Here is a 26,217-nt window from a genome sequence, read left to right as displayed (position 1 = left end):
AGTTTATAGAAAACACAACCATTATGATATGTATTTTGCAATACTGGATTGATTTGGAGATCACCAAATTTGAAAATACATCTCTTTATAAGCTGCTGATTCATTGGTTGTGTATGCTGGCCACTTTCTGTGAGAGCACCTCCCAGAAGGCAATGCTCAGACAGAGAGTCTCACACATCGGATGCCGCTCACATCCCAAAACCAGGAGCAGTCCAGCACTACCTAACAGACCGCTCATTAGTAAGCACACAGTAGGAGGAGCAAGGCCAAGTTTATCCTAGATGATTTCCTTTCAGTCAACCTTATAAGTGATGGTCTGGATTACCTGGATGCCAATAGAACCGGTGCAGGGTGCAGTAATGTCTTTGGAAATGGATTGCCCTTGGTGTACACTTAGAAATGTGATATCTTTCTAATGGTGTTTTATTTTATTCTGCAGGATACATTTTAATGTATTGTTCCTCAATACCAATATTACTGGGGCCCGAGCATGGTAACATGGTTTACAAACCTGAATACATTACAGACACAAGTTGTTTCAGGGTTGGATTATGACTTGTGGGGGTTCTGGGCGTGTAAATTGTGGGTCCCCCTGCCACATTTATTTACTCAAAGTATCACTCATGGTTAATTGAGCTGCTAGTACGGTTTTTCCTGTAAATTCTATTACAGCGCATGCTGGTGCAGCACAAGCACGTGTTGTGTGAATGTGATGACCAATTGGAAACCTCAAGATCTCGGAAGCTTTCTAGTGGTAGCACAGTGGTTAGCACTTCTGCCTCACAGCGCTGGGGTCATGAGTTCAATTCCGGGCCATTGCCTTATCTGTGTGGAGTTTATATGTTCCCCCCGTGTTTGCATGGGTTTCCTCCGGGTGCTCTGGTTTCCTCCCACACGCCAAAAACATACTTGTAAGTTAAGTGGCTGCTATCAAAATTGACCCTAGTCTGTCTGTCTGTGTGTGTGTGTGTGTGTGTTAGGGAATTTAGATTGTAAGCTCCAATGGGGCAGGGACTGATGTGAATGAGTTCTCTGTACAGCGCTGCGGAATCAGTGGCGCTATATATAAATTGATGGTGATGGTACGCATTATTTTGTGGCAATACCCTTGCTGTTGCTCCGCCCACATTTCAGCTCTGGTCTGGAGTCTTGCATCCCCTCCCTTTCACTACAATAGAACATGACAGACAGCCAGGACTAGTGTTTTTACTTTGTTCCAATAATGTTACTGTATCATGTCAAACACTTACTCTTTGGTGATGCAGTTCATCTGTAGATTCCAAGGATTACACCAGATAAACAATTTGTCATATAATTTAGTTGTTATGAAAGAAGAGCGAGAAAAGCATTCCAAAGGTAGCATTAGGCTCTGTGATTGCTCTACTTGCTGCGCAGGTATGTGCTCGATTCACGGCTTGTAGACCTTCCATATATTGTATTAATTGTGCACTAAATACTTTTACAATAAAACAAAGGTTTACTTATCCCTTTGAAAGCAGAACATAAATAATGTTTAGGGTTTTGGTATGAATTAGAGAAAAATGTGTGATTTCTCCTTTTAAGATGTAAAACTATTGCTGCGGTTATTGATGGTCTTTTATGGTGTGCTTCATATATTTGTATACTACCCAAGTAACACAATGTGTAAGCGATGGTAGCACATAGTAAATAAAAAAAAAAAAAAAAATTTGAACAAAAGTGACTGAATGAAGTTCTTCATCTGCGCTGTAACGCAATACATTTTTTTTTTTTTTTTGCCGTTTTAATAGTATGTTTCATGATAAAATTAGGGTTGTATTTTTCAGTTTGACCTGTTTAATAACCTAATTTATGTGTAACATTTGTTTTACGTGGCCCTTGTCAATGATGATTGTATTCACATCAATGATATGTAGTCTGAATTTTACATATATTTGCGTTGGTAGATTATAGCACTGTGGGAAATTTAAACCCCCTTTTTAAACCGGGGTTAATTCTGAAGTACTGTTGTGACTGCATTTTTGTGCCTTAATTTAGAATTAATAAATCTACACCATATTTAATATTAATAGCTCTTCCTTGTATACAACCCACTTTCTGCTAGTAAATAAATATATATATATATAATTATATTAGACCTTATGAAAATCACAGCAACTAGAATATTGCACAGACTATAATGTACTGAAGCTGGAATATACCAACTGCTAGAATGTATTGATATGGAGCATGGCTTTTGTGTTAGTTTTAGCCACTACTGTAGGTTGTCCTTTTAGATCAGGCCTGGCCGACCTGTGGCTCTCTAGGTGTCCCAGCATGCCTGTCAACTATCGGCTGTCTGTCTATTGGCAAAGCATGCTGGGACTTGTAGTTTCACAACACCTGGAGAGCCGCAGGTTGGCCAGGCCTGTTTTAGATGCTTGCTAGGGCCCACAAATAGCAATACACCTAATTAATTTCTCATTGTATTCTTAGGGGAGACTTTGGAATAATGTCACAATTTTTAAAACAGCTCAATGTAAAATAGGTTAAGTAATATTAGATTAATGGCTCTATGTTCTCCCCAACAATAAAAACCATAAGCACTCAACCTTCAACCAATGCAGATTATTATCGGAATGTCCATATAGGTATAACTGAAATTTGATGGGGGGTTTTCTGTTTTGTTTTTTTGTTTGTTTGGTTCTTTTTTTGTTGTTGTTTGTTTCTTTTCTTCCACCTCCTATGTTGTAGTGAAATATGATTTCATTTATGACGTTATTTCATGCTTGTTTTTCACTGTTGTCATATTTCACTTGCAGGTGAGACACGAATGCGGTTCTATGAACTGTTAGTTAATGGTCTCTACACGCCCCAGACTCTTCCAGTTGGATGTGACTTGGATACTTCGCCCAATGTGAATGAAACTCCACCGGTAAATAGTATAATAATCTGTTATGTAGTATAACTGTAATCATATTTTATATAATATACATATAGGCAGATTCCCTGCTCTGTGGTGATTACAACCTTACTCCCATAGGTCTGGAGGGCTTATGAATACTAGCACTCTTCTAGTTGTAGAGTGTCTGTCTGACACAACCCTCATGCTGTCTTAGACCAGTGTCAGACTTTACAGCTGGCTGAAACTGAAGCTACATTTTTGAGTGTATTTACTGTGTATTAATCCTGACAGACTTGCCAGAAAAATGCCCCCTCCCCCACCAAAAGGTTAAATGTTAACTACTTCTGAAATACACTGTAAGAATGAAAACAAGTTGTTTGTTACCACCACAGAAGTTTACATTCTTCTAAAGCTACAGTATGTGTTGTCGGTGTATTTCTGCACTAGCCCCAAATACTGTAGGCATTTTATTGCCATTTAATCATCGGTGAAAACAGTTGGCACTAAATATGCTTGTTGTTGCCCTTAGAATTTATTGATTTTTACTAGGTATGTTTAGGGGAATATTCAATTAGACAGGATGTTACATCTAACATCGCAGCTGTGCGTGGTTTCTGATACTATGGTACCTCAACATCGTATCATTGTGGGGCTTGAGGAGAAATCTGCGTGGTTACATGGCTGCGGAGTGCCTTCGTGATCATTCCTGAGGCAATACGCTGCTAATTCAATATGCCCCCCAAAGTTTTAATTATAATATAACTGTGAATCAAATAATTGAAGTTTTTATTTTCTTTCATTTTATTTAAAATAACAGTGAGGAATTGAAAAACAGATAATTAAAAATTCTTAATGAAAATAATTTTTGGGGTCAAATATTGTTTGTTTTATGTTATATTTATCAGTTTTCTTTTCATTTGAACGTAGGTAAATGAAACGGCGAAACGTACAAAAGAAACTGGTGTGGGTGCATCAGTTACCCCAAACAGCAGTACTCCATTTTCCCATGATACAGCCTATTCAAGTTGTCGACAAGATACCCCCAACTCTTACAGCCAGTACACCCCACAATCACAAGGAACCCCTCACACCCCACGTTTAGGAACACCTTTCTCTCAAGACTCCAGCTATTCCAGTCGGCAAACAACGCCAGCTTTTCACTACGGGCAGGACTACAAACCAAGGAGACATGAATCAAAGTTTACGGACGCTTACAACCGGAGGCCAGGGCACCACTATGTCCACGGCTCTGGTGCTTTCCGGGGCTCAGACCACACTTTTAACGCAGCACGGTCCCAACCAGAGACTCCACAGCCTTCACATACACCACCCTTAAGCCACTCTGGTTTGAACTACAAGTCCGCTTTTTCTCCTTACCAGGCCTCTTCAGTTTACCCACTTCTCGATGAGACTCCATTCCCCCAGACATCAAGAGAACTGGATTACCGGAAAACGGCTGCACCACCACCATCTGAGCCCTTTTCTGATAGTGGGTGCAGTTCTATAAATATTGACTTTATACCAGTTAAAGAGAAACCAGAGGAACCCCCCCCTCCTCCAGAGCCAGAATGTGTCCTGGAGCAGAAATCCACATCTCGTGCTCGCACACCAGAAGGACGCGACACACCAGGGACTCCTACTTTGGAATCAGAAATGCAGCACAATAGTTTAGATTCAAGAATTGAAATGCTTTTAAAAGAGCAAAGAACCAAATTACCTTTCCTCCCTGTATCGGACAATGAGTTGAGGATGGAAGGAAGTCCTATATCTTCCTCTTCATCACAGCTTTCACCTATACCTCCTTTTAGCTCGAACTCTAAGTTTCAGGATGTTACACCTTCCTCTCGACCTTCTAGCACAGGGTTAGAGGACATCAGCCCAACTCCATTGCCAGACTCTGATGATGACGATGAGCCAATTCCTGGCACTTTGTCTCTTTGCCAGAACTCTAGGTCAGGAACTCCCACTAACCAATTGAGTCAGCCTTGCAGGACAGTGGAGTGCTCTGATGTGGCGGAACAGATGGCAGGTGATGAAACCCCAACATCTGAGAAAATGGAGGAGGTAAGTAAAGATCTATTTAGAAAATGAAAATGAGTTTGAAGTGGTTTATTAGAGTTACGGCACATGAGGAATGATTTACCCTACTAATGAACAACTATCTACTGCTTACTATATGTGTAGTGAAAGTAATTACCTGCAATTATGTTCATTTGAAGAAAAGAAATGTTTTTTTACTGCTAAGTTGGTGATTTGTTTTTGAGATGTATCATGATGGACCCATGCTTTACGACAGCCCAGAGCTGTAACTTAGAATTCTAGCGCCCGGGGCAAGATAGAAAAATGCCGCCCCCCTAGCCCTCAATTTTAACCAAATTAACCTAAATTATTCCTAAATTGCGTCCCCCTTCAGTGTTGCGCCCTGGGCGGTCGCCCCTGTCGCACAGCCCTAGTTACGGCCCTGACACAGCCTGTACTCTGCTACCTTAAGCTCTTTTCCAAAAACATTATTTGTAAGGATGGCCCACAGGCTAGATCATTGTTCTCATTGGTAATGTCACAGCTATGCAGGCAAACACAATATTAATATTGTACACACATGCTTTATCCTTTGCTGATATATGGTAGGAACATTACCATGTTATACCTTACCAATATAGTGGCTCATGTGCAGTTGGATGCAATTTCCCATCTAAAATGCAAGTGTAAATTTGCATAATAAATGACACGTTTTCCACAGGTATGTTGAGCTGGACGCATCTAAGCTGATCGTCCTCCTCATCCTTTCGGAACTGACAACAGTGGTATAGCACCTGTAAGTTTCCCATGTCCTGACAGTGTGTCGGGAGTCTCAGTCTATATAAGCTGCATTTTCCACAACACGTCCTCTTGCGCCCCTTTCCCTTTTCTGCCTTATGGATCCTAAGGGGCCACAAGCAGCTGTTCGAATAAGAAGCGACTCGGTCTACATATGGCCACAACCCTAACTAGTGATAATTATACGTAGCCTAACGTGTTTTCCGTCTAACTTTACACCACAACCATAATCTGCAGAATAAAAAATTCAGTTTTTCCCATAAGACTTCAGTCTCCAAAAGAATTTTAAATAAGACCATCTTCCCACAACTAGTTGAACTGCGTCAGGCCAGATACTCATCCCTTAGTACACCTCCGTACCTAGAGAAGTGTGAATAGCACACTTTCGTGTATTATTATTGCAGATTGTAATGTGTGGTTTAGCACACTTTATCAAATGCACATTATCTTTACATTTTACCCTGTTGTGCAAAGTTAATCTGTATTACAAATACTAGGACACTCGTTCTTGAAAATGGCATAGTTTGGGATGTGGTGGTGACAGAACATACCCTGTGTTTTTAAACTACTCATTATTAAAGGGAATCTTTTTTTATTATCCGAGGGAATCATTATGGTGCCATTAACAGCGTGTGAAAAAAAAAAAAAATCTTAATTTTTTTTTTTTGTTTTAGAACTAAATAAAAATCCGTTTTTGTTTTTATATTTTAAATTTTAAGTCTGATTTTATTTATTTTTATTATTATTTAAATCAGATTTTTGTTTTAAAAAAACAAAACACAAGTTTTACAGGATTGTCAGTACCGAAGCGGTTTCTCAGTTTACACTGCACCAAACCAAATTTGGAAGAATTTTGTCCCACTTGGCCCCTATATAAGGCAGCTCCTCCTCTTCCTCAGTGTCTTTTCTTCTTGTCTCAGCAGTGTTAGGACAAGGTAGTGTAGTGTGTGTTTGTTGATTTTGTTTATTATGTTAGCCGAGAGGGCTTACCTGAGGTGTCTTCCTTTTTCCTCTGGGCTGGCTGTATGGCAGTTTCAGCTGGGCACGGATGTTCTTTGATTGAATCTTGTGAGACTCCCGGGGGTTGTGCACGGACAATGCGCGCGCACGCCCCCGCTATACGTTGCCAGCAGCACTGGCAGACTCGCCTGTGGAAAGAATCAGGTGACAAGTATGCTAAGACTCGCTATGATGATGTTGAGAGCAGGCACCATATTAAGCAGCTGCAGCCCATTAGTAATGAGGTTCAGTCTTTGCTTGGTGTTGGAAGCTGCAGTATTTGGCAGCCATTGGATAGTGCACTATGGACCAGGAACCCACCCCAAAAAAGCCGAAGGACACCCCAAGGTAAGCCCTTGGTAAGGGGTCTTTTTTATTCTTAAGGATAGGTTACTTAGTTCTTTTTCTATGTGTTACAGTACCTCTGTGGAGCTTGTGCAGGGAAAAAGGAAATGCAAAGTGAACAATCGTGTGTGTGTGTGTGTGTGTGTGTGTGTGTGTGTGTGTGTGTGTGTGTGTGTGTGTGTGTGTGTGTGTGTGTGTGTGTGTGTGTGTGTGTGTGTGTGTGTGTGTGTGTGTGTGTGTGTGTGTGTGTGTGTGTGTGTGCAGCTTGTGATGGCAGATTGCCGAAGGATTGTACTGACCCATTATGTGTATCATACGCCCTGGAAACTGTAGAGGAGCCTGCCCCCCCTGAACAATTCAGGCAGTTCTTTTCATAGATGGCTAAAGCAATGCATGAGTTTCAGGCCCCAGAACAGCTACAAGGGCCAGGAAGATATGGAGGAAATAAGGCTAGGGCCGTCCTCTGAAACATTCAGCTCTACTCAGGAATGGGATTCAAACTCGCATAGGGAGGTTGAGGTGAAAGAGGAGCCCAGAATGTTTAATTTGGATACTGTAAATATTATACTGAAGCATATTAACAAATCGTTAGGTACTGAAGAGCTAGCAGTGCCAATCAAACCGCAGGATGCATTGTTTGCAGAGCACCGAGTAAAATCTAGAGTGTTCCATACGCATAAAGAAGTTAAAAAGATTTGATTGCTAAAGAATGTCAGGCTCCAGACAAAAGTAGTCCTAACATGGGGAGGCTAAATCGCATGTACTCTTTTCAGGATGAAGATATGCTGAAATGATGTTTGGTGCCTAAAGTGGATTCGGCTATAGCCGGCCTATCCTCAAGGACCACCCTCCCATGGGATGATGGGGGTCCATTGAAAGATGCTATGGATAGGAGAATTGAGACTTCCTTCAGGAAATTGCATATCTCCTGAGGAATAACCCTAAAATCTGGGGTAGTCATGTCTTCGGTAGCTAGAGCCCTGAGACTATGGGCCAATACTCTATATATGGATATCGAGGATAAGATAAATAGAGTGTACCTTCTCAAATCCTTACAGATTATGCAGAAAAGCATTGATTTCTTGTGTGAAGCTGCGTTGGATACGATTGTGTTTTCTTCTAGGAGCATGACTTCAGCCGTAGTAGCCAGAAGGGCGCTCTGGCTATGTCCGCGGACGGCAGATCATCAATCTAAAAGCTGTCAATTTCCTGTTTGGCGAAAAACTGGACAATCTAATGCAGAGGTTAGCAAGTGGCAAAGCTAATCGGTTACCACAGGACAGAAAGATGAGACGCTTCTCTTCTTATTCTCCAAAGCAGCAGTTTAAGGAAGCCCGTACCTATAGGCTGGGGAGACAATATTCTAGACAACAGGATAGTATGGCAAGACGGTCCTTTCGGCCCTTCAGACCAAGAAGTGGGAAGCAAGGACAGCAAAGACCCCAATGACTATCTACGGATCCAGTCCCCACTAGCTCCAGTTGGTGGCAGGATATCACGCTTTGCAAAAGTTTGGATTCAGACCACGCAAGACAAATGGGCCCAGGAGATAGTCACCAAGGGATATGCTATAGAATTCCATACATACCCTGTAGAGAACAAATTAATTCAGTCAAGAAGTCCCTCGTCTTCCCTAGAACGGCAAGCATTGGAGGAAAGTCTCTAAGAGGTCTGGTGAAAACAAGAGCTATCGTATCAGTACCGTCAGGTCAGGAAAAAAGGGGGTTCTACTCCAGACTGTTCCTTGTCCAGGGAACCATCAGGTGCCTTCAGGACAGTGCTAGATTTAAGGGCTCTTAACTGCTATGTGCGAGCAAAACATTTCAGGATGGAATCTGTCAACACAATTCTCAGCAGTAGAAACAGGAGATTTTCTGATGGCAATAGACTTAAAAGATGCATATTTCCATATTCCGGTCACATCACATCACCAACAGTTTCTAAGGTTTTGTATTCTAGGGCATCACTTCCAGTTCACTTGTCTTCCGTTTGCCCTTTCCACGTCTCCAAGAACATTCACCAAGGTCCTTGTAGTTCTCATGGCGGCACTCAGGGAAAGAGGAGTGACCTTGTGGCCATATCTGGACGATATTCTAATTTCGGCAAAATCAGAAGCAACAGCCTTGGAAAATACATCTCAAGTGATCCAGTTTCTGCAACAACACGGTTGGCTAGTCCATATAGAAAAAAGCTATTTGATACCATCACAACAGATTTTATTTCTAAGAGTGCAAATAAATACACGTACAGACAAAGTCTGCCTCTCTCAAGAAAGGGTCTTTAGCACACCTAATTCAAATCCAACCTTGTGTGTCAGCGCGAACATGTCTGCGCCTCCTAGGAATGTTTTCCTCAACAATAGGAATACTCCCATGGGCGAAGTGGCATATGAGAGTTCTTCAAGCAAACCTCTTTGCGCAGTGGGATCATACAGTGGGGTTCCTAGACTCCAAAGTCATACTCTCAAGGTCAGCAAGGCAGTCCTTACGTTGGTGACAGCTCCCAGGCCTGAGAAAACAAGGTGTGACTCTTTCGGTACCAGACTGGTATCCTTACCACAGACCCCAGTGCACTAGGTTGGGGTGCTCACATGCAAGGTATGGTCACGCAGGTCACTTGGCAAAACGAAGAGAGAATTCTTCAGGGCAGATGAGAGCAGTCTAGCAGGTGGTTCAGTACTTCTAGCTCTATCTACGAGACAAGCATCTACGGGTTTTCTCCAACAACAGGACTGTGGTTGCCTTCATAAACAAGCATGGTGGTACCAAGAGCAGAACAATGTTGGCAGAAATAACAGCTCTAATGGAGTGGGCAGAGGCGATTCGGAGATCCCTCTCAGCCCTTCACGTAGCAGGCAAAGACAACACAGTGGCGGATTATTTGAGCAGACACCAAGTCCACCCAGGGGAATGGGAACTGCACGAAGAAGTCTTTCAACTTGTACAATGCAGATTTGGAACACCAGAAATAGACCTTATGGCCACAGGAAGCAAAGCCAAGGTACCCCTCTTCTACTCCCGTCACAGAGACATCAGAGCCTTAGGGATAGATGCCCTGTAAATGCAGTGGAACTTCAAACTGGGGTACGTGTTTCCTCCGTTTCCACTCATCCCTCAGATACTCAGAAAAATAAGGAAAGAGAAAGTGGTGGTGATAGCGATCCTCCCAGCGGGGCCAAGGTGTCCCTGGTTCGCTGTAGCACAGAGAATGGTGCTGGAACATCCATGGCCGTTACTGATCAGTCCAGACCTCATACATCAGGGTCCAGTTTTACATCCAAATCCAAACTCTCTGAGTTTGATGGCATGGAGACTGAGAGGCAATTACTGAAATCCAAAGGGGTCTCGGATAAAGTAATAGACATTCTAATTCATGCCAGGAAAAAGAACTCCTCTATGATTTATTACAGAATCTGGAAAAAATGTATTTGTTGGGCAGGGGACATGGCGAAGGATCCCATGTGTGCCCGTTGTGTTAGAATTTCTCAAAGATGGTTTTGTTAAAGGACTAGCACCTGCTACGCTAAAGGTACAAGTATCTGCCCTTAGCATCCTTCCATTTTTTTCAAGCACTAAAGAGGTTACACCCAAGAAGGAAACCATTCTTAGCCCCTTGGGACCTTAATATTGTTTTGGATGCCTTAACAGCCGATCCTTTTGAGCCGTTGCAAGACATATCTCTTAGATGCCTCACTCTAAAGGTACTCTTTTTGGTGGCTAGCACTTTGACTCGTCGAATAGGAGACATACATGCTTTATGGTGTGAAGAACCCTTTCTGAATATCTATGAAGATAGAGTGGTGCTGAAGACGAAACCGGATTATTTACCCAAGGTGGTTTCCTCATTCCACATCAATCAGGAGTTGATTCTGCCATTTCTCTATCCTCATCCCCCTAATAGTGACGAAACACGTCTCCACACTCTAGACCTAGTGAGGGCTATCTCTACGTACATCATCAGAACAAAAAATCTGAGGAAGACAAAGCAACTATTTGTGCTTCCGGAAGGTCCTCGCAAGGGACAGGCCCCATCCAAACCCACATTGGCAAAGTGGATCAGAGAAGTGATTGCACAGAACTACAGGGGGAAAGGGCATGAGGTACCTAGAATACTGAAAGCACATTCAACTAGGGCGGTAGCGACCTCCTGGGCACATAGAACACATGCATCGACAACAGACATCTGTAAGGCAGCCAGATGGTCGTCTGTGCACACCTTTTCTAGACATTATCTTCTTGACGTTTCAGTCTCTAAAGATACACAGTTTGGGAGAAAGATTCTCCAACAAGCACTGTGAATACATTTTCTGTTTGACCTTATTAAGGTTTTGGTTTTATTGCCCTCTCAATTATTTTACTGCTTTGGTATATCCCATTGTAAGGGCTGCCATGGAGTAGGGAAAGGAAAATTGAGAATTATACTCGCCGTTAATTTCCTTTCCTTGAAATACTCCATGGCAGCCCTATATTTTCCCACCCTTGTTCTGCAGTTATGTATAGGATGGCTTGGGAAGTTACGAAAGACACTGAGGAAGAGGAGGAGCTGCCTTATATAGGAGCCAGAGGGGACAAAATTCTTCCTGTCTACACTAGCTGATCAGGGATTAACCCATTGTAAGGGCTGCAATGGAGTATTTCAAGGAAAGGAAATTAACGGTGAGTATAATTCTCAATTTTTTTAATGGTGATTAAAATCAATTCTTTTTCTTAACAAAAAATGTGATTTTATTTTATTCTTTTTGAAAATATATTTTTTTCTATTCTTATCTGAGGTAGTGTGCTTGAGAGAGAGAGTGCACACTCCTTTTAATGCAGCCTGCACTACAGCTGTCCTACTGTGAGAACCGGAGTGCTCTCATTGACAGCACCTGCAGTGTCTCAGTGCTGACAGGCAGCTCAATGAAGCCTCTGTCACACTGACAGCTTCCCGACATACCGGCACTGCCATCAGAGGCTGAGAGCGCCAATAATCGGATTGATGGCGGCCGTCTTCTTGCTGGAAGATACCAAGATACCAGAAAAAGGAGGGGGGAATCATGTATAGCTGCATAATTCATCAGGAGATAAATGGAGGACCAGGAAATCGCTGTGGGCTTTTTAAAATAAGAAACCACAGCTATCTATTCCAAGTACAGGAGCAGGAAAGCTCGGGGTGCGGAACTATTGCATATAGAGCTCTCCCAACTCAGCTTGGACTGTTTTGTATTCTCCCATATACGCGACAAAAGATTGCACAGGAAGACAGCGGACTCTCCTAAACCTGACAAAGGAGATGCTGCTGACAGGACTCCTCTACTGCATACCTGTCTTAGCTGGAAGGCTAAATACCAAAGGAATTACTATACTTCTATACTTATTGCTATTAGTAACTGTAAGCAAGTAGCATAATATATAGTATTCTACTTACAAAATCTCATTTCACATAAGCTTGTTACAAGATACTACTTTTGACTGTCATAGCTTAGTATACATGTATTTATACCAAGCCTGTAGCTTGTGTGACACAGAGGTAAGCCCTCCTACTCTACAACGCGTCCTTCACCCAAGCGTCCGGGGGAAAAAAGGTAGCCTGACTGTCATCCACCCCTCCTAGCATCGGCAGGAGTGGGGGGACGATTGTGTCTGTTCAAGGAACCAGTGGACAGCGTCTTCTGAACTCCATTGGATTTGTGAACTCATGACTAGGGAGTGTACATGATAGACCTGTCAGGCCCAGCCCCTCGTCAGTTTTTTGCAACCGCCCTGCCCCATGACTCAGAAAGGAGACAGGCGATGCGGCTCTGTCTCGCCTCTCTTCTTTCTGCCAGAGTCATCTGCCCAGTGCTGGGCAACCAGAAAAAACAAGGTTTCTACTCCAACCTTTTTCTGGTCCCAAAGCTGGATGTCTTATTCAGACCCATTTTAAATTTAAAAATGTTAAACCTTCACCTGCCAGTCGACAGGTTTCGCAGATTGGTAATAAATGGATTGGAAGCAGACAAATGTTTGTCAATAGCCATCAAAAACGCCTATCTTCACGTCCCCATTTGGGAGGGACCTCAGTCCCTTCTCAGATTTACGGTGGAATTGGCTCACTACCAATTCCGGGCACTACCCTTCGGCCTCTCCACAGCGCCAAGGGTGTCCACAAAAATCATGTCTGTAATGGCAGCATGTCTTCGTTCCAGAGGGGTAAAAAAAATACCATATCTGGACGACTGCCTTATCAAGGCCACATCATCTCATTTGTTACAACAGCAACTGACACTTACCATCAAGATCCTGGATTGCCATGGCTGGTTAATAAACCTGCACAAATCACAGTTGATCCCCTGCCAGCGGATGACCTTTCTGGGGCTCATCATGAACACCAGAAAAGAAAAAGTATTCCTCCCAGAGGACAAGACACGGTCATTACAGTACATAAGTGCACTGGGTCTGGCCTGTCGCAGACCATCCATCCACCTATGCATGCAACTTCTAGGAAAAAATGGTGTTGACCTTCGAGACAATTCCTTACAGTCAATTCCATTTCTGCTGCATCCAGTGGGACCTCTTAACAAGTGGTCAGGATCCTATCAGCATTTGGAACGAAAACTGATCCGCTTGTCACCCGAAACGAGAATGTCCCTTCAGTGGTGGTTGGTCCAGACTTCAGGGTCTTTGGTCGATTCAGGCGTCTTCCCTATCAATCAACATTCTACGACTGAAGGCCATGCTAATGGCCCTTCAGGGCAGCATGACCATCTTTCAGGGATCCTCGGTCCGTTTGCAATCGGACAATGCCACTAGCTTATGTCAACAGACGGGGGAATCAGAAGTGCAGGAGCAATGTCAGTGGCAGCGCAGATCTTGGCTTAAGCGGAACATCACTTTCCCTCAATCTCAGCAGTGTTCATCTCGGGCATCCAGAACTGGGAGGCAGACTATCTAAGCCGACATGCTGTAATGCTGGGGTAGTGGTCACTCCATCCGGAGGTCTTCCAGTCACTGGTCCTAAGATGGGGTCTCCCGTACCTGGACCTCATGGCGTTGAGGCATAACCAGAGTGTACCCAGTATCTGCGCAAGGTCAAGGGACCCCCTGGTGGCGGCTGTCGACGTCATGACAATGGGACTTCCGTTTGGAGTATCTGTCCGTCCCCCTCCCCTACAATATCCATGATTCACTGCGTTCCCAGACAGGACAGGCAAGGGGGGGTCCCATTGATACTGGTGGCTCCTGCCTGGTCGCGTCTAGTGTGGTATGCAGACATTCTTTTGATGGCAGTGGGTCAAAGGGTTCATCTACTACTTTGAGATGACCTCCTTCTCCAAGGACCTTTTCGACATCAGGAGCTGCCTCAGCTGATTTTAACAGCATGGTTGTTGAAGCCAGCCTTTAGCGGTCTAGAGGGTTCTCTCTCAGTCGTAAACACCCTCTTGCAAGCTTGTAGACCAGTTTCGGCTCGTATCTGGCGCACCTAAATTAGATGGTGTGAAAATCGTCCATGCCATACGGCTTCTTTTTGTCTACCACGCTTCCGGGCATTCTTCCAGGATGGCCTGGATACAAGTCTTCACCTGGGCTCTTTAAAAGTACAAGTCTCTGCCCTTTCTGTATATTTTTCACCTTCAGCTAGCAGACATGCTGGATATTAGGACGTTTTTGAAGGCAGTTCTGCATTTCCAACCTCTGTATGTCCCATCCACAACACCCTGGGATTTCAACCTAGTACTTAATATGCTACAGGGTCCTCCATTTAAACCATTGCATTATGCAGAATTGGGGTTCTTAACATGGAAATTATTGTGTTCCTGCTGGCGATTACATTGGCTCGCAGAGTGTCGGAGTTAGGAGCCCTTTCATGTCGTGAGCCATATTTGGTATTTCACAATGACGGAGCAGTTCTCCGTAGGATCCCTTCGTTTGTTCCAGAGGTGGTTTCGGCTTTTCATATGAACCAAGAAATTGTGGCTCCAGTTTTCAAAGAGGGGGTGCCGTCTTCCGGACCGAATTTTATGGAATACTTGGATGTGGTTAGGGCTCTCCGAATTTATGTACGGAGGACATTCCACATTCGTAACACAGCTTCTTTTTTTTTTTTTTTTTTAGTTCGGTTCCCGTAATCGAGGATGGCCAGCCTCAAAGCAGTCCATTGCTAGATGGATTACTTCTACCATTAAGCAGGCTTATGTCAGTGCTAACCGACCTATGGCAGATCGCATTGCTGCCCTTTCCACCCGCTTGGTGGGGGCGTCTTGGGCATCACGGAATGGGGCCTCAGCGGACCAGCTTTGCAGAGCAGCCACCTGGTCCTTGGTCCATACTTTCAACAAATTTTATCAATTCTATGTCTTTGCATCTACGGACGCCAGTTTTGCCATAGTGCTCTACGTGCCAGGCTGTCAGAGCGGTCCCTCCCTTAAGGGGGCTGCTTTAGAATGTCCCCCAGATAGGATTTCTATACTTGCGATAAATCTGTTTCTCTGATTCCATCTGGGGGACACAGCGTTCCCTCCCTTCTTTTCTGCTGTATGGTCTTCGGTTGTTTGGCTTATTTTCCTTGGGGCTTTATAATTAAGCTGAGGAGCTACAGGGGGTTGCAGAGGGGAAGGTGTCTGTCAGTATTGATACATTTAACTAGTTAAGTGCCAACTCCACACTCCCCTCGTACAACCCCATGGTAGCAGTGTCCCCCAGATGGAATCAGAGAAACGGATTTATCGTAAGTATAAAGATCCTCTTATTTGTCTGAAACGAAAATCTTTTTTTTGGGCATATTCTGATCGTAGCACTGGTGCTTTTACATTTTCTTGGGTGAAATCATCCCCTCGACTTCTTGATACTATTACAAAAATATGTACCTATGTACCTGCCCCCTGTTCATTTACCTTAAAAATTATAAACAGTATATAAACTCATAAAAGATGGTCATAAAAGTTATCTAGATATACTTTTGTGTTCTCTTTTTGGTGTTTGTAACTTTCTGCTTTGTCCAACCTGGTGATTCCCCCAGGAAGGCCTAATAATAACACTAGGCCCCAGCACTTGTACTTCAGTGACCCTGGAGGTGCCAATGCCCCAAACCATTTGAGCATAAAGTAATATGTACTTAACAGAGGGTCACAGAGAGAGAGAGCTCTGACCAATATATTGTTCTTCACAAGCAAAAGACCTCTTACAACATGCAAATCCTCATACTCACTGAACTTCTTCATTCTGTGTGATGTTTTGTCTTGCCCTGGTCATAGTGTTATAGACCCTTGTCTATTACATAGAGCCCTGCATGGCATAGTTGCTGTATCCAGTATCCTACTCACTTCCACTTGCTGCCAGTGTCGGGATGAGCCTATGCTCATAAATCTGACTGTAATATTAGGGTAGTTGTTTTGTGTGATTTTTTTTTTTTTTACCTTTTCAAAAAAGCTACCAGCTATTACATCAGCTGGTTTTATCATTAGAATATGGTCCATATGAAACAACATGATTATGGAATTGCTGGAGTGGGACAGTGTGTTAATATACGTTGTGAAATAGTTGATGCAGTTGCTTCATATTCACACATTGTCACAGACCCTCTCCTTTGTGCAGTTACAACAGGATTACAATGCTTTTGTATGTGTCTGGTAACTAAGGATAAAAGAGACCAGCTGCTATCTGGTAACAGAAGGGTTTGGTGAAACGTTAGATTTCAAAGAATGAATAACAGGTGATGTCATTTATTGCTATCCCTCAATTCCAGCTTTGCAACCGCTCTGCACATTGCAGGTGTGATTTCATTTGACTGGTTTGGAATCCCGTTTTGATGAGTAACTGATTTTTGTGTTAAAAATTGTAATAAATCCTAACCAGTAACTGTACATGTTAATTTACTGTAGATGGCCACTGTGAACGTTTCATCTTGCACGCTCTTTCCTCTCTCCCTACTCTATATCTTTGTTAAAAAAGCTGATTGAGAGTATAAGCAAGGATATAGAGGGGAGGAGCAAAGTATAAAGTGGCCAGACTCTAGCGGAGCTTCTATAGCCAGTGTTCCCCAATGGACAAGTTAAATCCTTTCTCCAAGTATAAAAATCCTGTTATCCATAGTACTGTGTAGCAATTACTATGATTTATGTAATATATTGAAAGCTAATGAATCTTTGTATTCCCATCACTTTTGGCTACAATGATTATCTTACTGATGCCTAACTGTTTTAAATAGGGTCATCCATCTTCAGGAGAGGACATGGAGATTTCAGATGATGAAATGAACACCTCTCCCATCACCAGTGAAGAATGTGCCAAATCCATTGTCATTAATTCAGCAGTCACCAGTTCCAACGTCATGACACCAGTCATTCCTATCCTACCTCCTGGATTTCCTCCACTTCCACCACCTCCACCTCCACCACAGCCTGGGTTCCCCATGCCACCTCCTCTTCCTCCACCTCCTCCACCAACCCACCCGTCAGTTACAGTACCGCCTCCTCCATTACCTGCTCCACCTGGGGTTCCACCACCACATATATTGCCGCCACCTCCACCATACCATCAAGGTATGTTCCCCATGATACAAGGTGACATGATGAGTGCCCTTGGTACGCAATGGGGTGGAATGCCTATGTCCTTTCAAATGCAGACTCAGATGCTTAGCCGCATGATGCAGGGCCAGAACTCTTACCCCTACCATCATTTCATGGGGAATTCCATGCAATTTGGCACCCAGCATCCTTACCGCCCTTTCACAATGTCCACACCTCTGTCACGTGGGCAGCCTTGGCCTCCTTTTCCGAAGTTTGACCCATCTGTGCCACCACCAGGCTACGAGCATAAAAAGGAGGATCCACACAAGGCCACTGTGGATGGGGTGCTGCAGGTCATCGTTAAAGAACTTAAAGCCATAATGAAAAGAGATTTGAACAAAAAGATGGTTGAGGTGGTGGCATTTAGGGCATTTGATGAGTGGTGGGATAAAAAAGAGCGTTTAGCAAAGGTAAGTGTTATCACAATTAAAAAAAAAAAAATTCAGTTTTTTTTTTGTTTGTGTTTTTTTTGAAAGTATGTCTTTTGAAGGTAATTAGAAACTTTCCTCCATATTGTTGTTTATAACCTCAAAAGTTCCTTGACCAATGTAAAATAATTTCTTTGGTGACCTTGTTCCTCTGTCACAAACTAATTGGGATTCCTAGTGACTTTTTCTATATAGGCCCTAACAGTGAGTTTGAGGAGCACCTGTCACTTTTTAGTTAATTTTGAATACACTGTTTAAGTGGGGGGAATGAGATTTTGTATGCTCTGCCTATTCAGAGCATTGAAAAACAGCATGCCCTATATGCAAATGCATAAACTTACATCACAGATTCCCTTCCTCACAAGCATATTAGAGACAGGAAAGCTGATAGACTATCTAAGCAGAAGAACATATTCACCTCCATTAGAATACCATGGCAGGTATATAATTCTATAATTTGTAATTTCTCTTCTTTCTTTTTATGACTTCTCTGCAAAACATAAAACCTTTTTTCACTACTTGATTTGTTAAAGGAAATAATATGGAATTTGCTATATCTGTTTATATTTTTTTCCTTCCCATGAACACATGGTCTAACATGGCTGTTTACCCTCCTCCTTTCTCATCAATGTTAGCAGTCTCTGACCCCAGTAAAATCCGGGGATAGCAAAGATGAAGAGAAACCAAAGCCAAGGGACCAAATAACATCTAGTCTGCTAGAAAGCTGGAATAAAGGAGAAGGGCTTGGCTTTGAAGGAATAGGACTGGGCCTACGCGGAGCAATCAGACTCCCCTCATTTAAGGTAAAGATTTAACAATAAATACGCGTGTCTCTCTGGGTAGCTAGACCATTGCCGTTCTCAAACAGAGATGATGCTTATGTCAAAGTACCTTATTGGTGTCGTCAGTTTTTGCATTCTTATGAATATTATTTGAAGCTCACAAATGACTGCATCAGCTGTGTCTAGGTGACCGATACACTTCCATGTTTATATAGTTTGTGGAGATGTACTGCAGCAATGGAAGTCCTGTCCTTACAGAACACAGTGTATGGATATTTTTCTAAAATAATGTTGTCATTGATGAAAACCATTCTTTTGAAGCTCCAAAGACATGCATGGAGATCATTATGCACATACAATTTTATTTATTTGCATATGTACTCCGTGGGAGAGTCCTTGTTTCCTCTACTTAGGTAAAACTAAATGCCCTCTATAGACTTGCATACAACAGTACTTTCTACTAGTCAAAGTCAAATTCTAGAAGACTTTTTAGACATCATTGAACGGTAAGTATGTCTCGGATGCAGAATTACTGTATATTTGTTTTATCCAGCAATCATAACCTTGCAAAGAATATGTTTGAAATTAGATCTTGTAGGTTTTATACATGCAGAATTTGGAAGGAGTAAATATTTGAAAAGATCAACATTGACAGGAAGCATATAAGCTATGTCCAGTTATAACATCTTTGGGAAATATACATGTGTTGTCAGACAAGGCATTTATAAGTCTAAAAGTGCCTTAACTGAACAGAACAGGTGATGCCAATTTCTTGTACCAGCAGTTTAACTGGGCATTGACACTTGTAGATTATGGGCAGCTTATCAGTGATCAGTATTGGCAGTAGGTATAATCCGGCCTCATAGTTCACACGACCCTCTTTGGTCCTCTTTCTGCTGCAGGCCTGGACATTTTTATACAGAAAATAGGCCTAAGGATTAAAATGATAAAATCACTCATTTTATCGTTAACATTTTACAAGCTGTACAAAATGTTTTTTTAAAAGGAATATAGAAGGGTAACATAGCACCATACCTAATATTTGCCAAAGATTTTCCAAATATGTTATGGTTGTACTACCTAAATGGCCAGTCCTCATCACCCTAATGAGTATATCTAATACACCCTGTATACTCTCTACTATTGTGATATCACCTGGGCGTCTGGCACAGAGGTGAAGCTGTAATAGCATAGTGCGGCGGTTCCCAAAGTGTGCGCCACGGCTCCCAGGGGTGTCACGGGTCAGCCATAGAGAAAAAAAGCAAAGAACACAAAACTTACCAATCCGGGCGGCACCGGGACCCAGCATCCTCCTCTCCCTTCACGCAGCTTGTCACTGATTTGACAAGCTGCGTGAGAGAGGAGGATGCTGGGTCCCGGCGCTGCGCGGATTGGTAAGTTTTGTGTTCTTTGCTTTTTTTCTCTATGGCTGGCCCGTGGCAGAGGTTGATTTGTGTTTAATGTTTAGTACTATCGAACAACTGTCCCAGAAAGAAGCAAAATCCCCAGCACACCGATTTCTCCAGCAGAGAGGAGGGTTGAAGGATGGACCCATTTCAAAATTAAAATGATTATTAGCAGATGGTAATTATCATTTTTGTAGTAGTGCCTATGTCATTTATGTATGTTTTTAGTAAAGCAAGCAGTACTCCTGTTTCCTATTTTTAAGGGGATGGTAATGACCAATCTTGCACACTCCTGAATTCCGGGCAGGTCTGACTTCCAGGAGAGCCGGCCGTTCTTAGTTTTTTTTCTATGGATGGCCCGCAGCAGAGGGGGCAGAGTGAGAGGGATAGTGAAAGAGAGCAGCGTGAGAGAGGGCAGAGGAGGGGGGACATCGTGAGAGAGGGCAGAGGAGGAGGAACAGCGTGAGAGGGGGCAGATGCGGGGGGACAGCGTGAGAGGGGGCAGAGGAGGAGGGACAGCGTGAGAGGGGGCCGAGGAGGGAGGACAGCGTGAGAGAGGGCAGAGGCGGGGGGACAGCGTGAGAGAGGGCAGAGGCGGGGGGACAGCGTGAGAGAGGGCAGAGGCGGGGGGACAGCGCGTGAGGGGGCAGAGGCGGGGGGACAGCGCGTGAGGGGGCAGAGGCGGGGGGACAGCTTGTGAGGGGTCAGAGGAGGGGGGGACAGCTTGTGAGGGGTCAGAGGAGCGGGGGACAGCTTGTGAGGGGTCAGAGGAGGGGGGGGGACAGCTTGTGAGGGGTCAGAGGAGGGGGGGGGACAGCTTGTGAGGGGTCAGAGGAGGGGGGGGGACAGCTTGTGAGGGGTCAGAGGAGGGTGGACAGCTTGTGAGGGGTCAGAGGAGGGGGGGCAGCGTGAGAGGGGGCATTTTTGCATGCAACTAAATAAGTATTTCTGTCCTGACCTAAATACTTATTACAATTTTTTGACCCAACTACTTCTAAAAATATGACTGCTCCTTAATTATTTTGGAGGGGTGCCTTGAAAAAATTATGGAGACTCTAAGGGTGCCGCGAACTGCAAAAGTTTGGGAACCACTGGCATAGTGTGTTATAACTCATGAACCCGTTCTGATTTATCTTTTATATTGTATCATCTTGAGCTTTGACAATAGTTTTCCGTTTGGAACTTTTGGATTATCATGGTATTGAGTAATTTAGTATGTGTAACATTGTAATAATATCATAATTACACATAATTATTTTGATGGATCTGTTAAATGAATTTTTTTAATTATTTGTTGGGGGGTTTTTCAGGTTTTTTTTTTTTTATTAAAAATGAAAAATCAATATACAAGTATTTACTTTCCACAGAGGTAACAGTACAGTTGATGATAATTCCCCATTTCTGTACGGTTTATGTTTACACCGTTTAGTTGGTTTATTGAAAAACAGATGTTCAACTATTTTGTTCTCTCACAAAGGTGAAGAGGAAGGAACCACCTGAAGCTGCACTGGTTGGAGATCAGAAGAGGATTCGTCCCTCGCCTTCTGTGGATGAGGAAGATGAAGGTTTGTAATCACAATTTAGAAATCTAAACCGATCAAGTTTACACTTTGCACTGAGTGTTTTTCCCCTTTGATCGCATGAATGTGTTTCATGGAACAGTTTACCTCAAGTGCTTCATTTGTTATGGCTGGGCATGTAAATGAAAATTCTATTCCTAAGCATTATATCTCCTGCTAGTGCTTTGCGCACCACAGCGTGATAAACAAATCAGTGGGTGAAGTTAGTTGTTTTAACCCGATTTTGCCGTTTCAGAGTGTGAACGAGAGAGAGATGTACTGGATACTCTGTCGGATCTAGCCAAGAAGGACACAGATTCAGTTAATGTCCACAGAAGACCAGCAAGACCCCTAGACAGTGAGGGTGAAGAAGAGGTGGAAAGTGAGGTGGAAGAGCCGTCCGATAAGGAGGACATAACATCTGAGAAAGATGAGGAACAAGATGGTCGTTCAGAGGGAGTACTGTCCAGTAAGGTATGTACCAGTTTGTTTTTTTTCTTGAGAGGGATACAATGTTATAAAAAAAAAAAAATGTGATGTCATGTTGATCAATATAGGAGAGAACCATTAATCATTATAGACACTTCTGTAAGAAGATATTGTTTTATATTTAATTTCCATACACGACCATCTGTCTGCATTAAACTACCATCTTAGTGACAAATATCATTGAGACGTGTTGAAAATTCTTCCAGTGCCATCTATGAACATTCTTCCACCATTAACCTTTAATTCTGAAGTAAACACTCAAGTTTCTGATAGTCAAACACTGGCAAGCTATTCACTAGATGGTTAGTAATTGGCTGTCCTGTAATGAATAGTGACGATCAAAATTTTCATAACTCAGTTGTAGAAGGGTATCTCCACCACTCTCCACTCCTTCACTGGCACTTGGAACCGCTTGTGTTTCTTGGTGTTGTGAGTATCTACTGCACCACTTCTTTGCTAGCCCCCAATCCAGATTAAATCCTTTATCTATGATGAGCGATAAACCTGTAACGTGCTTTTAAGTTTCACATTATTTTCAGTAGCAGGGTAAGGGTCACTGCCTTGTCCATACACCATAAGGGCCAGAGAGCGCAGCCAGTGTCTGACTGGGGCATGAAGGGCCCACAGGGGGGACTGCAACGCTAGGAGCCCACCAGAGGGGGTCTGGCCAGCCATCAAAGAGGCGAAACCAGACACTAGAGGGGGAGTGGTCAGCCCTGAAGGACAGCTAGCGCCATAGTGTAGTATAAAAAGAATGCAGTGTGTGTATATAAAGAACACACAGTCTTGACCTGCCCCTTAGATTGGGCAGAACAGTCACCAAAAATCAGGATTGTCCCACTAGACTCGGAACATTTGACAGACTGTCCTGGCTGTAGTTTCTTTCACCACCTGTGGCTGTTTCTTTAGTTGCGGCTTGTCTGGATCCTGGAATGTTGAGGGCCCTATTTGGGGAGAAAAATGGGTACATTTAGAAAATTCCAACCAGCTTCGGCGTTAAATCAATAGGACCCACAATTAATACTTAGGCCTTCCTCTGGGTATAGTACCTATTTAAGGTACGGACTACCCCGACAAATGACAGCACGACATGAGGAGTCCGACTGAAGAGTAGGCCGACCTGGAAAAAGAAGTACTTACTGGAATGCAGATCTGTTCAGATGACGACTGGGTGTGTTGCCAGCTCCCGAAAATGATGTCCTCCTCAAGCGCGACTTGGATTAGGGTTAACCCTAATATCCCTAACACCCCTAACCCCGAAAATAGTACTTACCTTTTCTATTGGCTTCTCTCTTCTCTTCTTTTGTCTTCTCTCTTCTTGCCAACTCCTCTCTGCACCGCTCCTCGCTGAACATCAGGCGTGATGACGTCATGCCCGACATTCAGTGCGAAAGTTTTAAAGTTACCCGCTCTCCCCACCAACGAAGAGGGGAGCAATCAGGGTCAGGGCCTACTGGGGGATATCCCGGCCCCCCGGTGGCCCAGTCCGACCCTGGGCACAGCCCTTTTCTCGCTCAGGCTGCGTTATATTAGGCTGGAAGTTTTCATCTTTAAACCTCTCTCCCAATTTCACTTTCTTCTCTGGGTCAACCTCTAAGTTGTAATCCGTTCCAGGGAAGCTGGACAGCCAGAGTGCTTGGAGTGTAGCTGTAGTCCTTTGCCTCATAGAACACCTCCCTAAGGGGCAGCGCATGATCCGTAATTATTTGAACCCGTCCAGTGCTATCTGCCCTACTATCCTCATGTGGAGAATCGGAGTGCAGTAGTTCAAATACTGCCGGACCCATCTCTTATTTTGCTTGTGTAGGGTGCATTCAAATGCTGCCTAGATTTACTGAGGTGATTTTGAAGTGACCTTCTTTCATTCCCCATACTTGGTAATGGAGAAGACAGTCAGACTATCGAGATCCACACTAGATCATCAGGCTAATTGGTTCTCTTTAATATGTATTTTAGGAAGTTAAAAATAAACAGCTAACACTTTTTTTTTTCCTATAATATATTTTACACAGGTGCACTCAGGGCTGCCATCAGAAACTGTGGGGCCTAGTACTAATTAATCTTGCGGGGATGGGGCCCCCCCTCCCCACACATGTGCCCCCCCCCTCCCCACACATGTGCCCCCCCCACACATGTGCCCCCCCCCCACACACATGTGCACCCCCTATCCCTCTTCACAGTACATTCTCCCCCATTCCTCTCATCACAGTAAGTATTCCCCTCCCCCCAAAGTAAATGTCCCCCTCTCCCCTCCCTGCAAGCACAGTTATTGTTCTCCCCCCCCCCCCCCCCGCCTCCACAGTTAAGGTCCCCCTCTTCCCCCCCCCCCTCTCTCCCTCTCCCCCCTCCCTCTACAGTTATGGTCCCCCAGGCTCTGCCCTCTCCGCCCTCAAAAAAAACACAAGAATAGCTAATTTACTTACCTTCTCATCCGAGATGCTGCAGCTCCCGGTCATTGATACAGTGGGAGCACGGCGCGCAGTGATGACGTCGCCGCGCTTCCAGCCTATCAGAGTCTGGGAGACAGAGCTGCAGCATCGCGGAGAAGAAGGTAAGAAAAAAAAAGGGGCAGAACGGTCGGTAACTGCGGAGCCCGGACAGTCCATGGAGTCCGGACAGACGGAGAGGTCTGTCCGGGCCCCTCACAGCAGTACTGGCCGTACCCCCCCTGATGGCCGCCCTGGGTGCACTGCTGATTTTGGGAATGATGGGGACTCGGCCACATAGTGCTTTTGCCGGTTCTTGTTCATAGTTTGTGTCCTTTCTGAAGCAAGCTACACCCACATTTATACCATACCCACACCCTCATCAACATCATACAGGACTGTGTCCTATTTTTAGTTATGTTTTTGTATTTTAGCTCTTTAAGAAAAGAAAAATGCTGTGTTCTTTATACCAGCACCCAATGGACAACTTAAACTGTTCCTTACTGCCTTGGTAACAAAGTGTAGTACACCCCTGTGGTACTACATTGACACCATCAATAAGGACAGGCCCTTGCCCAGGAGTGTGCAAGTGTAATATATGATCCCAGTACTCACTACTGTCCCCTGGCCTTAGCCATGGGGCAAATGTACTTGGGGTGTACTATTTGTGCTGCGGACTCTCCAGTTTTCTGTCCTCTCATCCTGGGCACTGCAGTGTGTCTATGATAAGAAGGGTTAAATGGCATACTCTTCACCCGATGTGCAGTATATTCGGTCCTGCTTGCACATTGGCTGTAAGAGAGGCCTTGGAGACAGCTGCTTCCTGCTCTGTTTCTTCCCATCAGGGGACTGAACTCTAGGGGGTATATTTACTAAACTGCAGGGTTGAACAGTGGAGATGTTGCCTATAGCAACCAATCAGATTCTAGCTGTCATTTATTCAGTACATGCTACAAAATGATGGCTAAAACCTGAATGGTTGCTTCAGGCAACATCTCCACTTTTTCAAACCCTCAGTGTAGTAAATATACTCCTAGGAGTAATGTCATGGACAGTACTGCAGGGCATTCCTCACATCTTGGAAACAGTGGAGCGCATTAAAGATGACACCCGGCGGATTAGGATGCTGGTTACCCGGGGACACTGACTGGATATCCTGCATAGATGATGGTCATATTTTCAGCTAATCACAGAAGGTGTTGTGTGAAAGCTTTACTCTGCACAGCAGTAACTTGCAACAACAGTTTCTTTAGTGTTTGCCGACTAAGGGCCTATTAATAGCCGACGTACAGCCCTCGGTATCCCCATTCTTAAGGACATCGATATGTCACTGAGAGTTTTTGGAACACCCTTTTCAGGGTTAGGCACTCATTGACCAGAAAGACCATGCTACTGCCTGTAGCGTATCTTCTGTTCCCAAATGGGATGCAGACCTCAGTTGGCCTGTAATTCTGAGGCTTTTTTCAGTTTGTCTATTTGTTCACTATGACTTTGATGACCCCTCCCAAATTCAGTGGTCTAGTTGCATTTTTTGCGTGACCAATTGAAATAAACATATGATTGTATCTCCTTTAGTGA

General features: G+C 43.8%; 1 protein-coding gene across 1 annotated transcript in view; it reads left to right on the top strand.

Moving 5' to 3' along the window:
• Nucleotides 1-26,217, top strand: part of SETD1B (SET domain containing 1B, histone lysine methyltransferase) — a 50,982-nt gene that overhangs the window by 9,903 nt on the left and 14,862 nt on the right. The window contains exons 5-10 of the mRNA XM_075178068.1: nt 2,781-2,893; nt 3,791-4,927; nt 17,189-17,959; nt 18,613-18,780; nt 21,643-21,730; nt 21,981-22,198. Coding sequence (XP_075034169.1) covers nt 2,781-2,893; nt 3,791-4,927; nt 17,189-17,959; nt 18,613-18,780; nt 21,643-21,730; nt 21,981-22,198 — 2,495 coding nt within the window. The remainder of the gene's footprint in view (nt 1-2,780; nt 2,894-3,790; nt 4,928-17,188; nt 17,960-18,612; nt 18,781-21,642; nt 21,731-21,980; nt 22,199-26,217) is intronic.

Source organism: Mixophyes fleayi, chromosome 1, assembly GCF_038048845.1.
Source record: "Mixophyes fleayi isolate aMixFle1 chromosome 1, aMixFle1.hap1, whole genome shotgun sequence".
NCBI classification, from domain to species: Eukaryota; Metazoa; Chordata; class Amphibia; order Anura; family Limnodynastidae; genus Mixophyes; species Mixophyes fleayi.
Note: the sequence above shows the minus strand (reverse complement) of the source record. Positions and strands in the feature narration are given on the sequence as shown.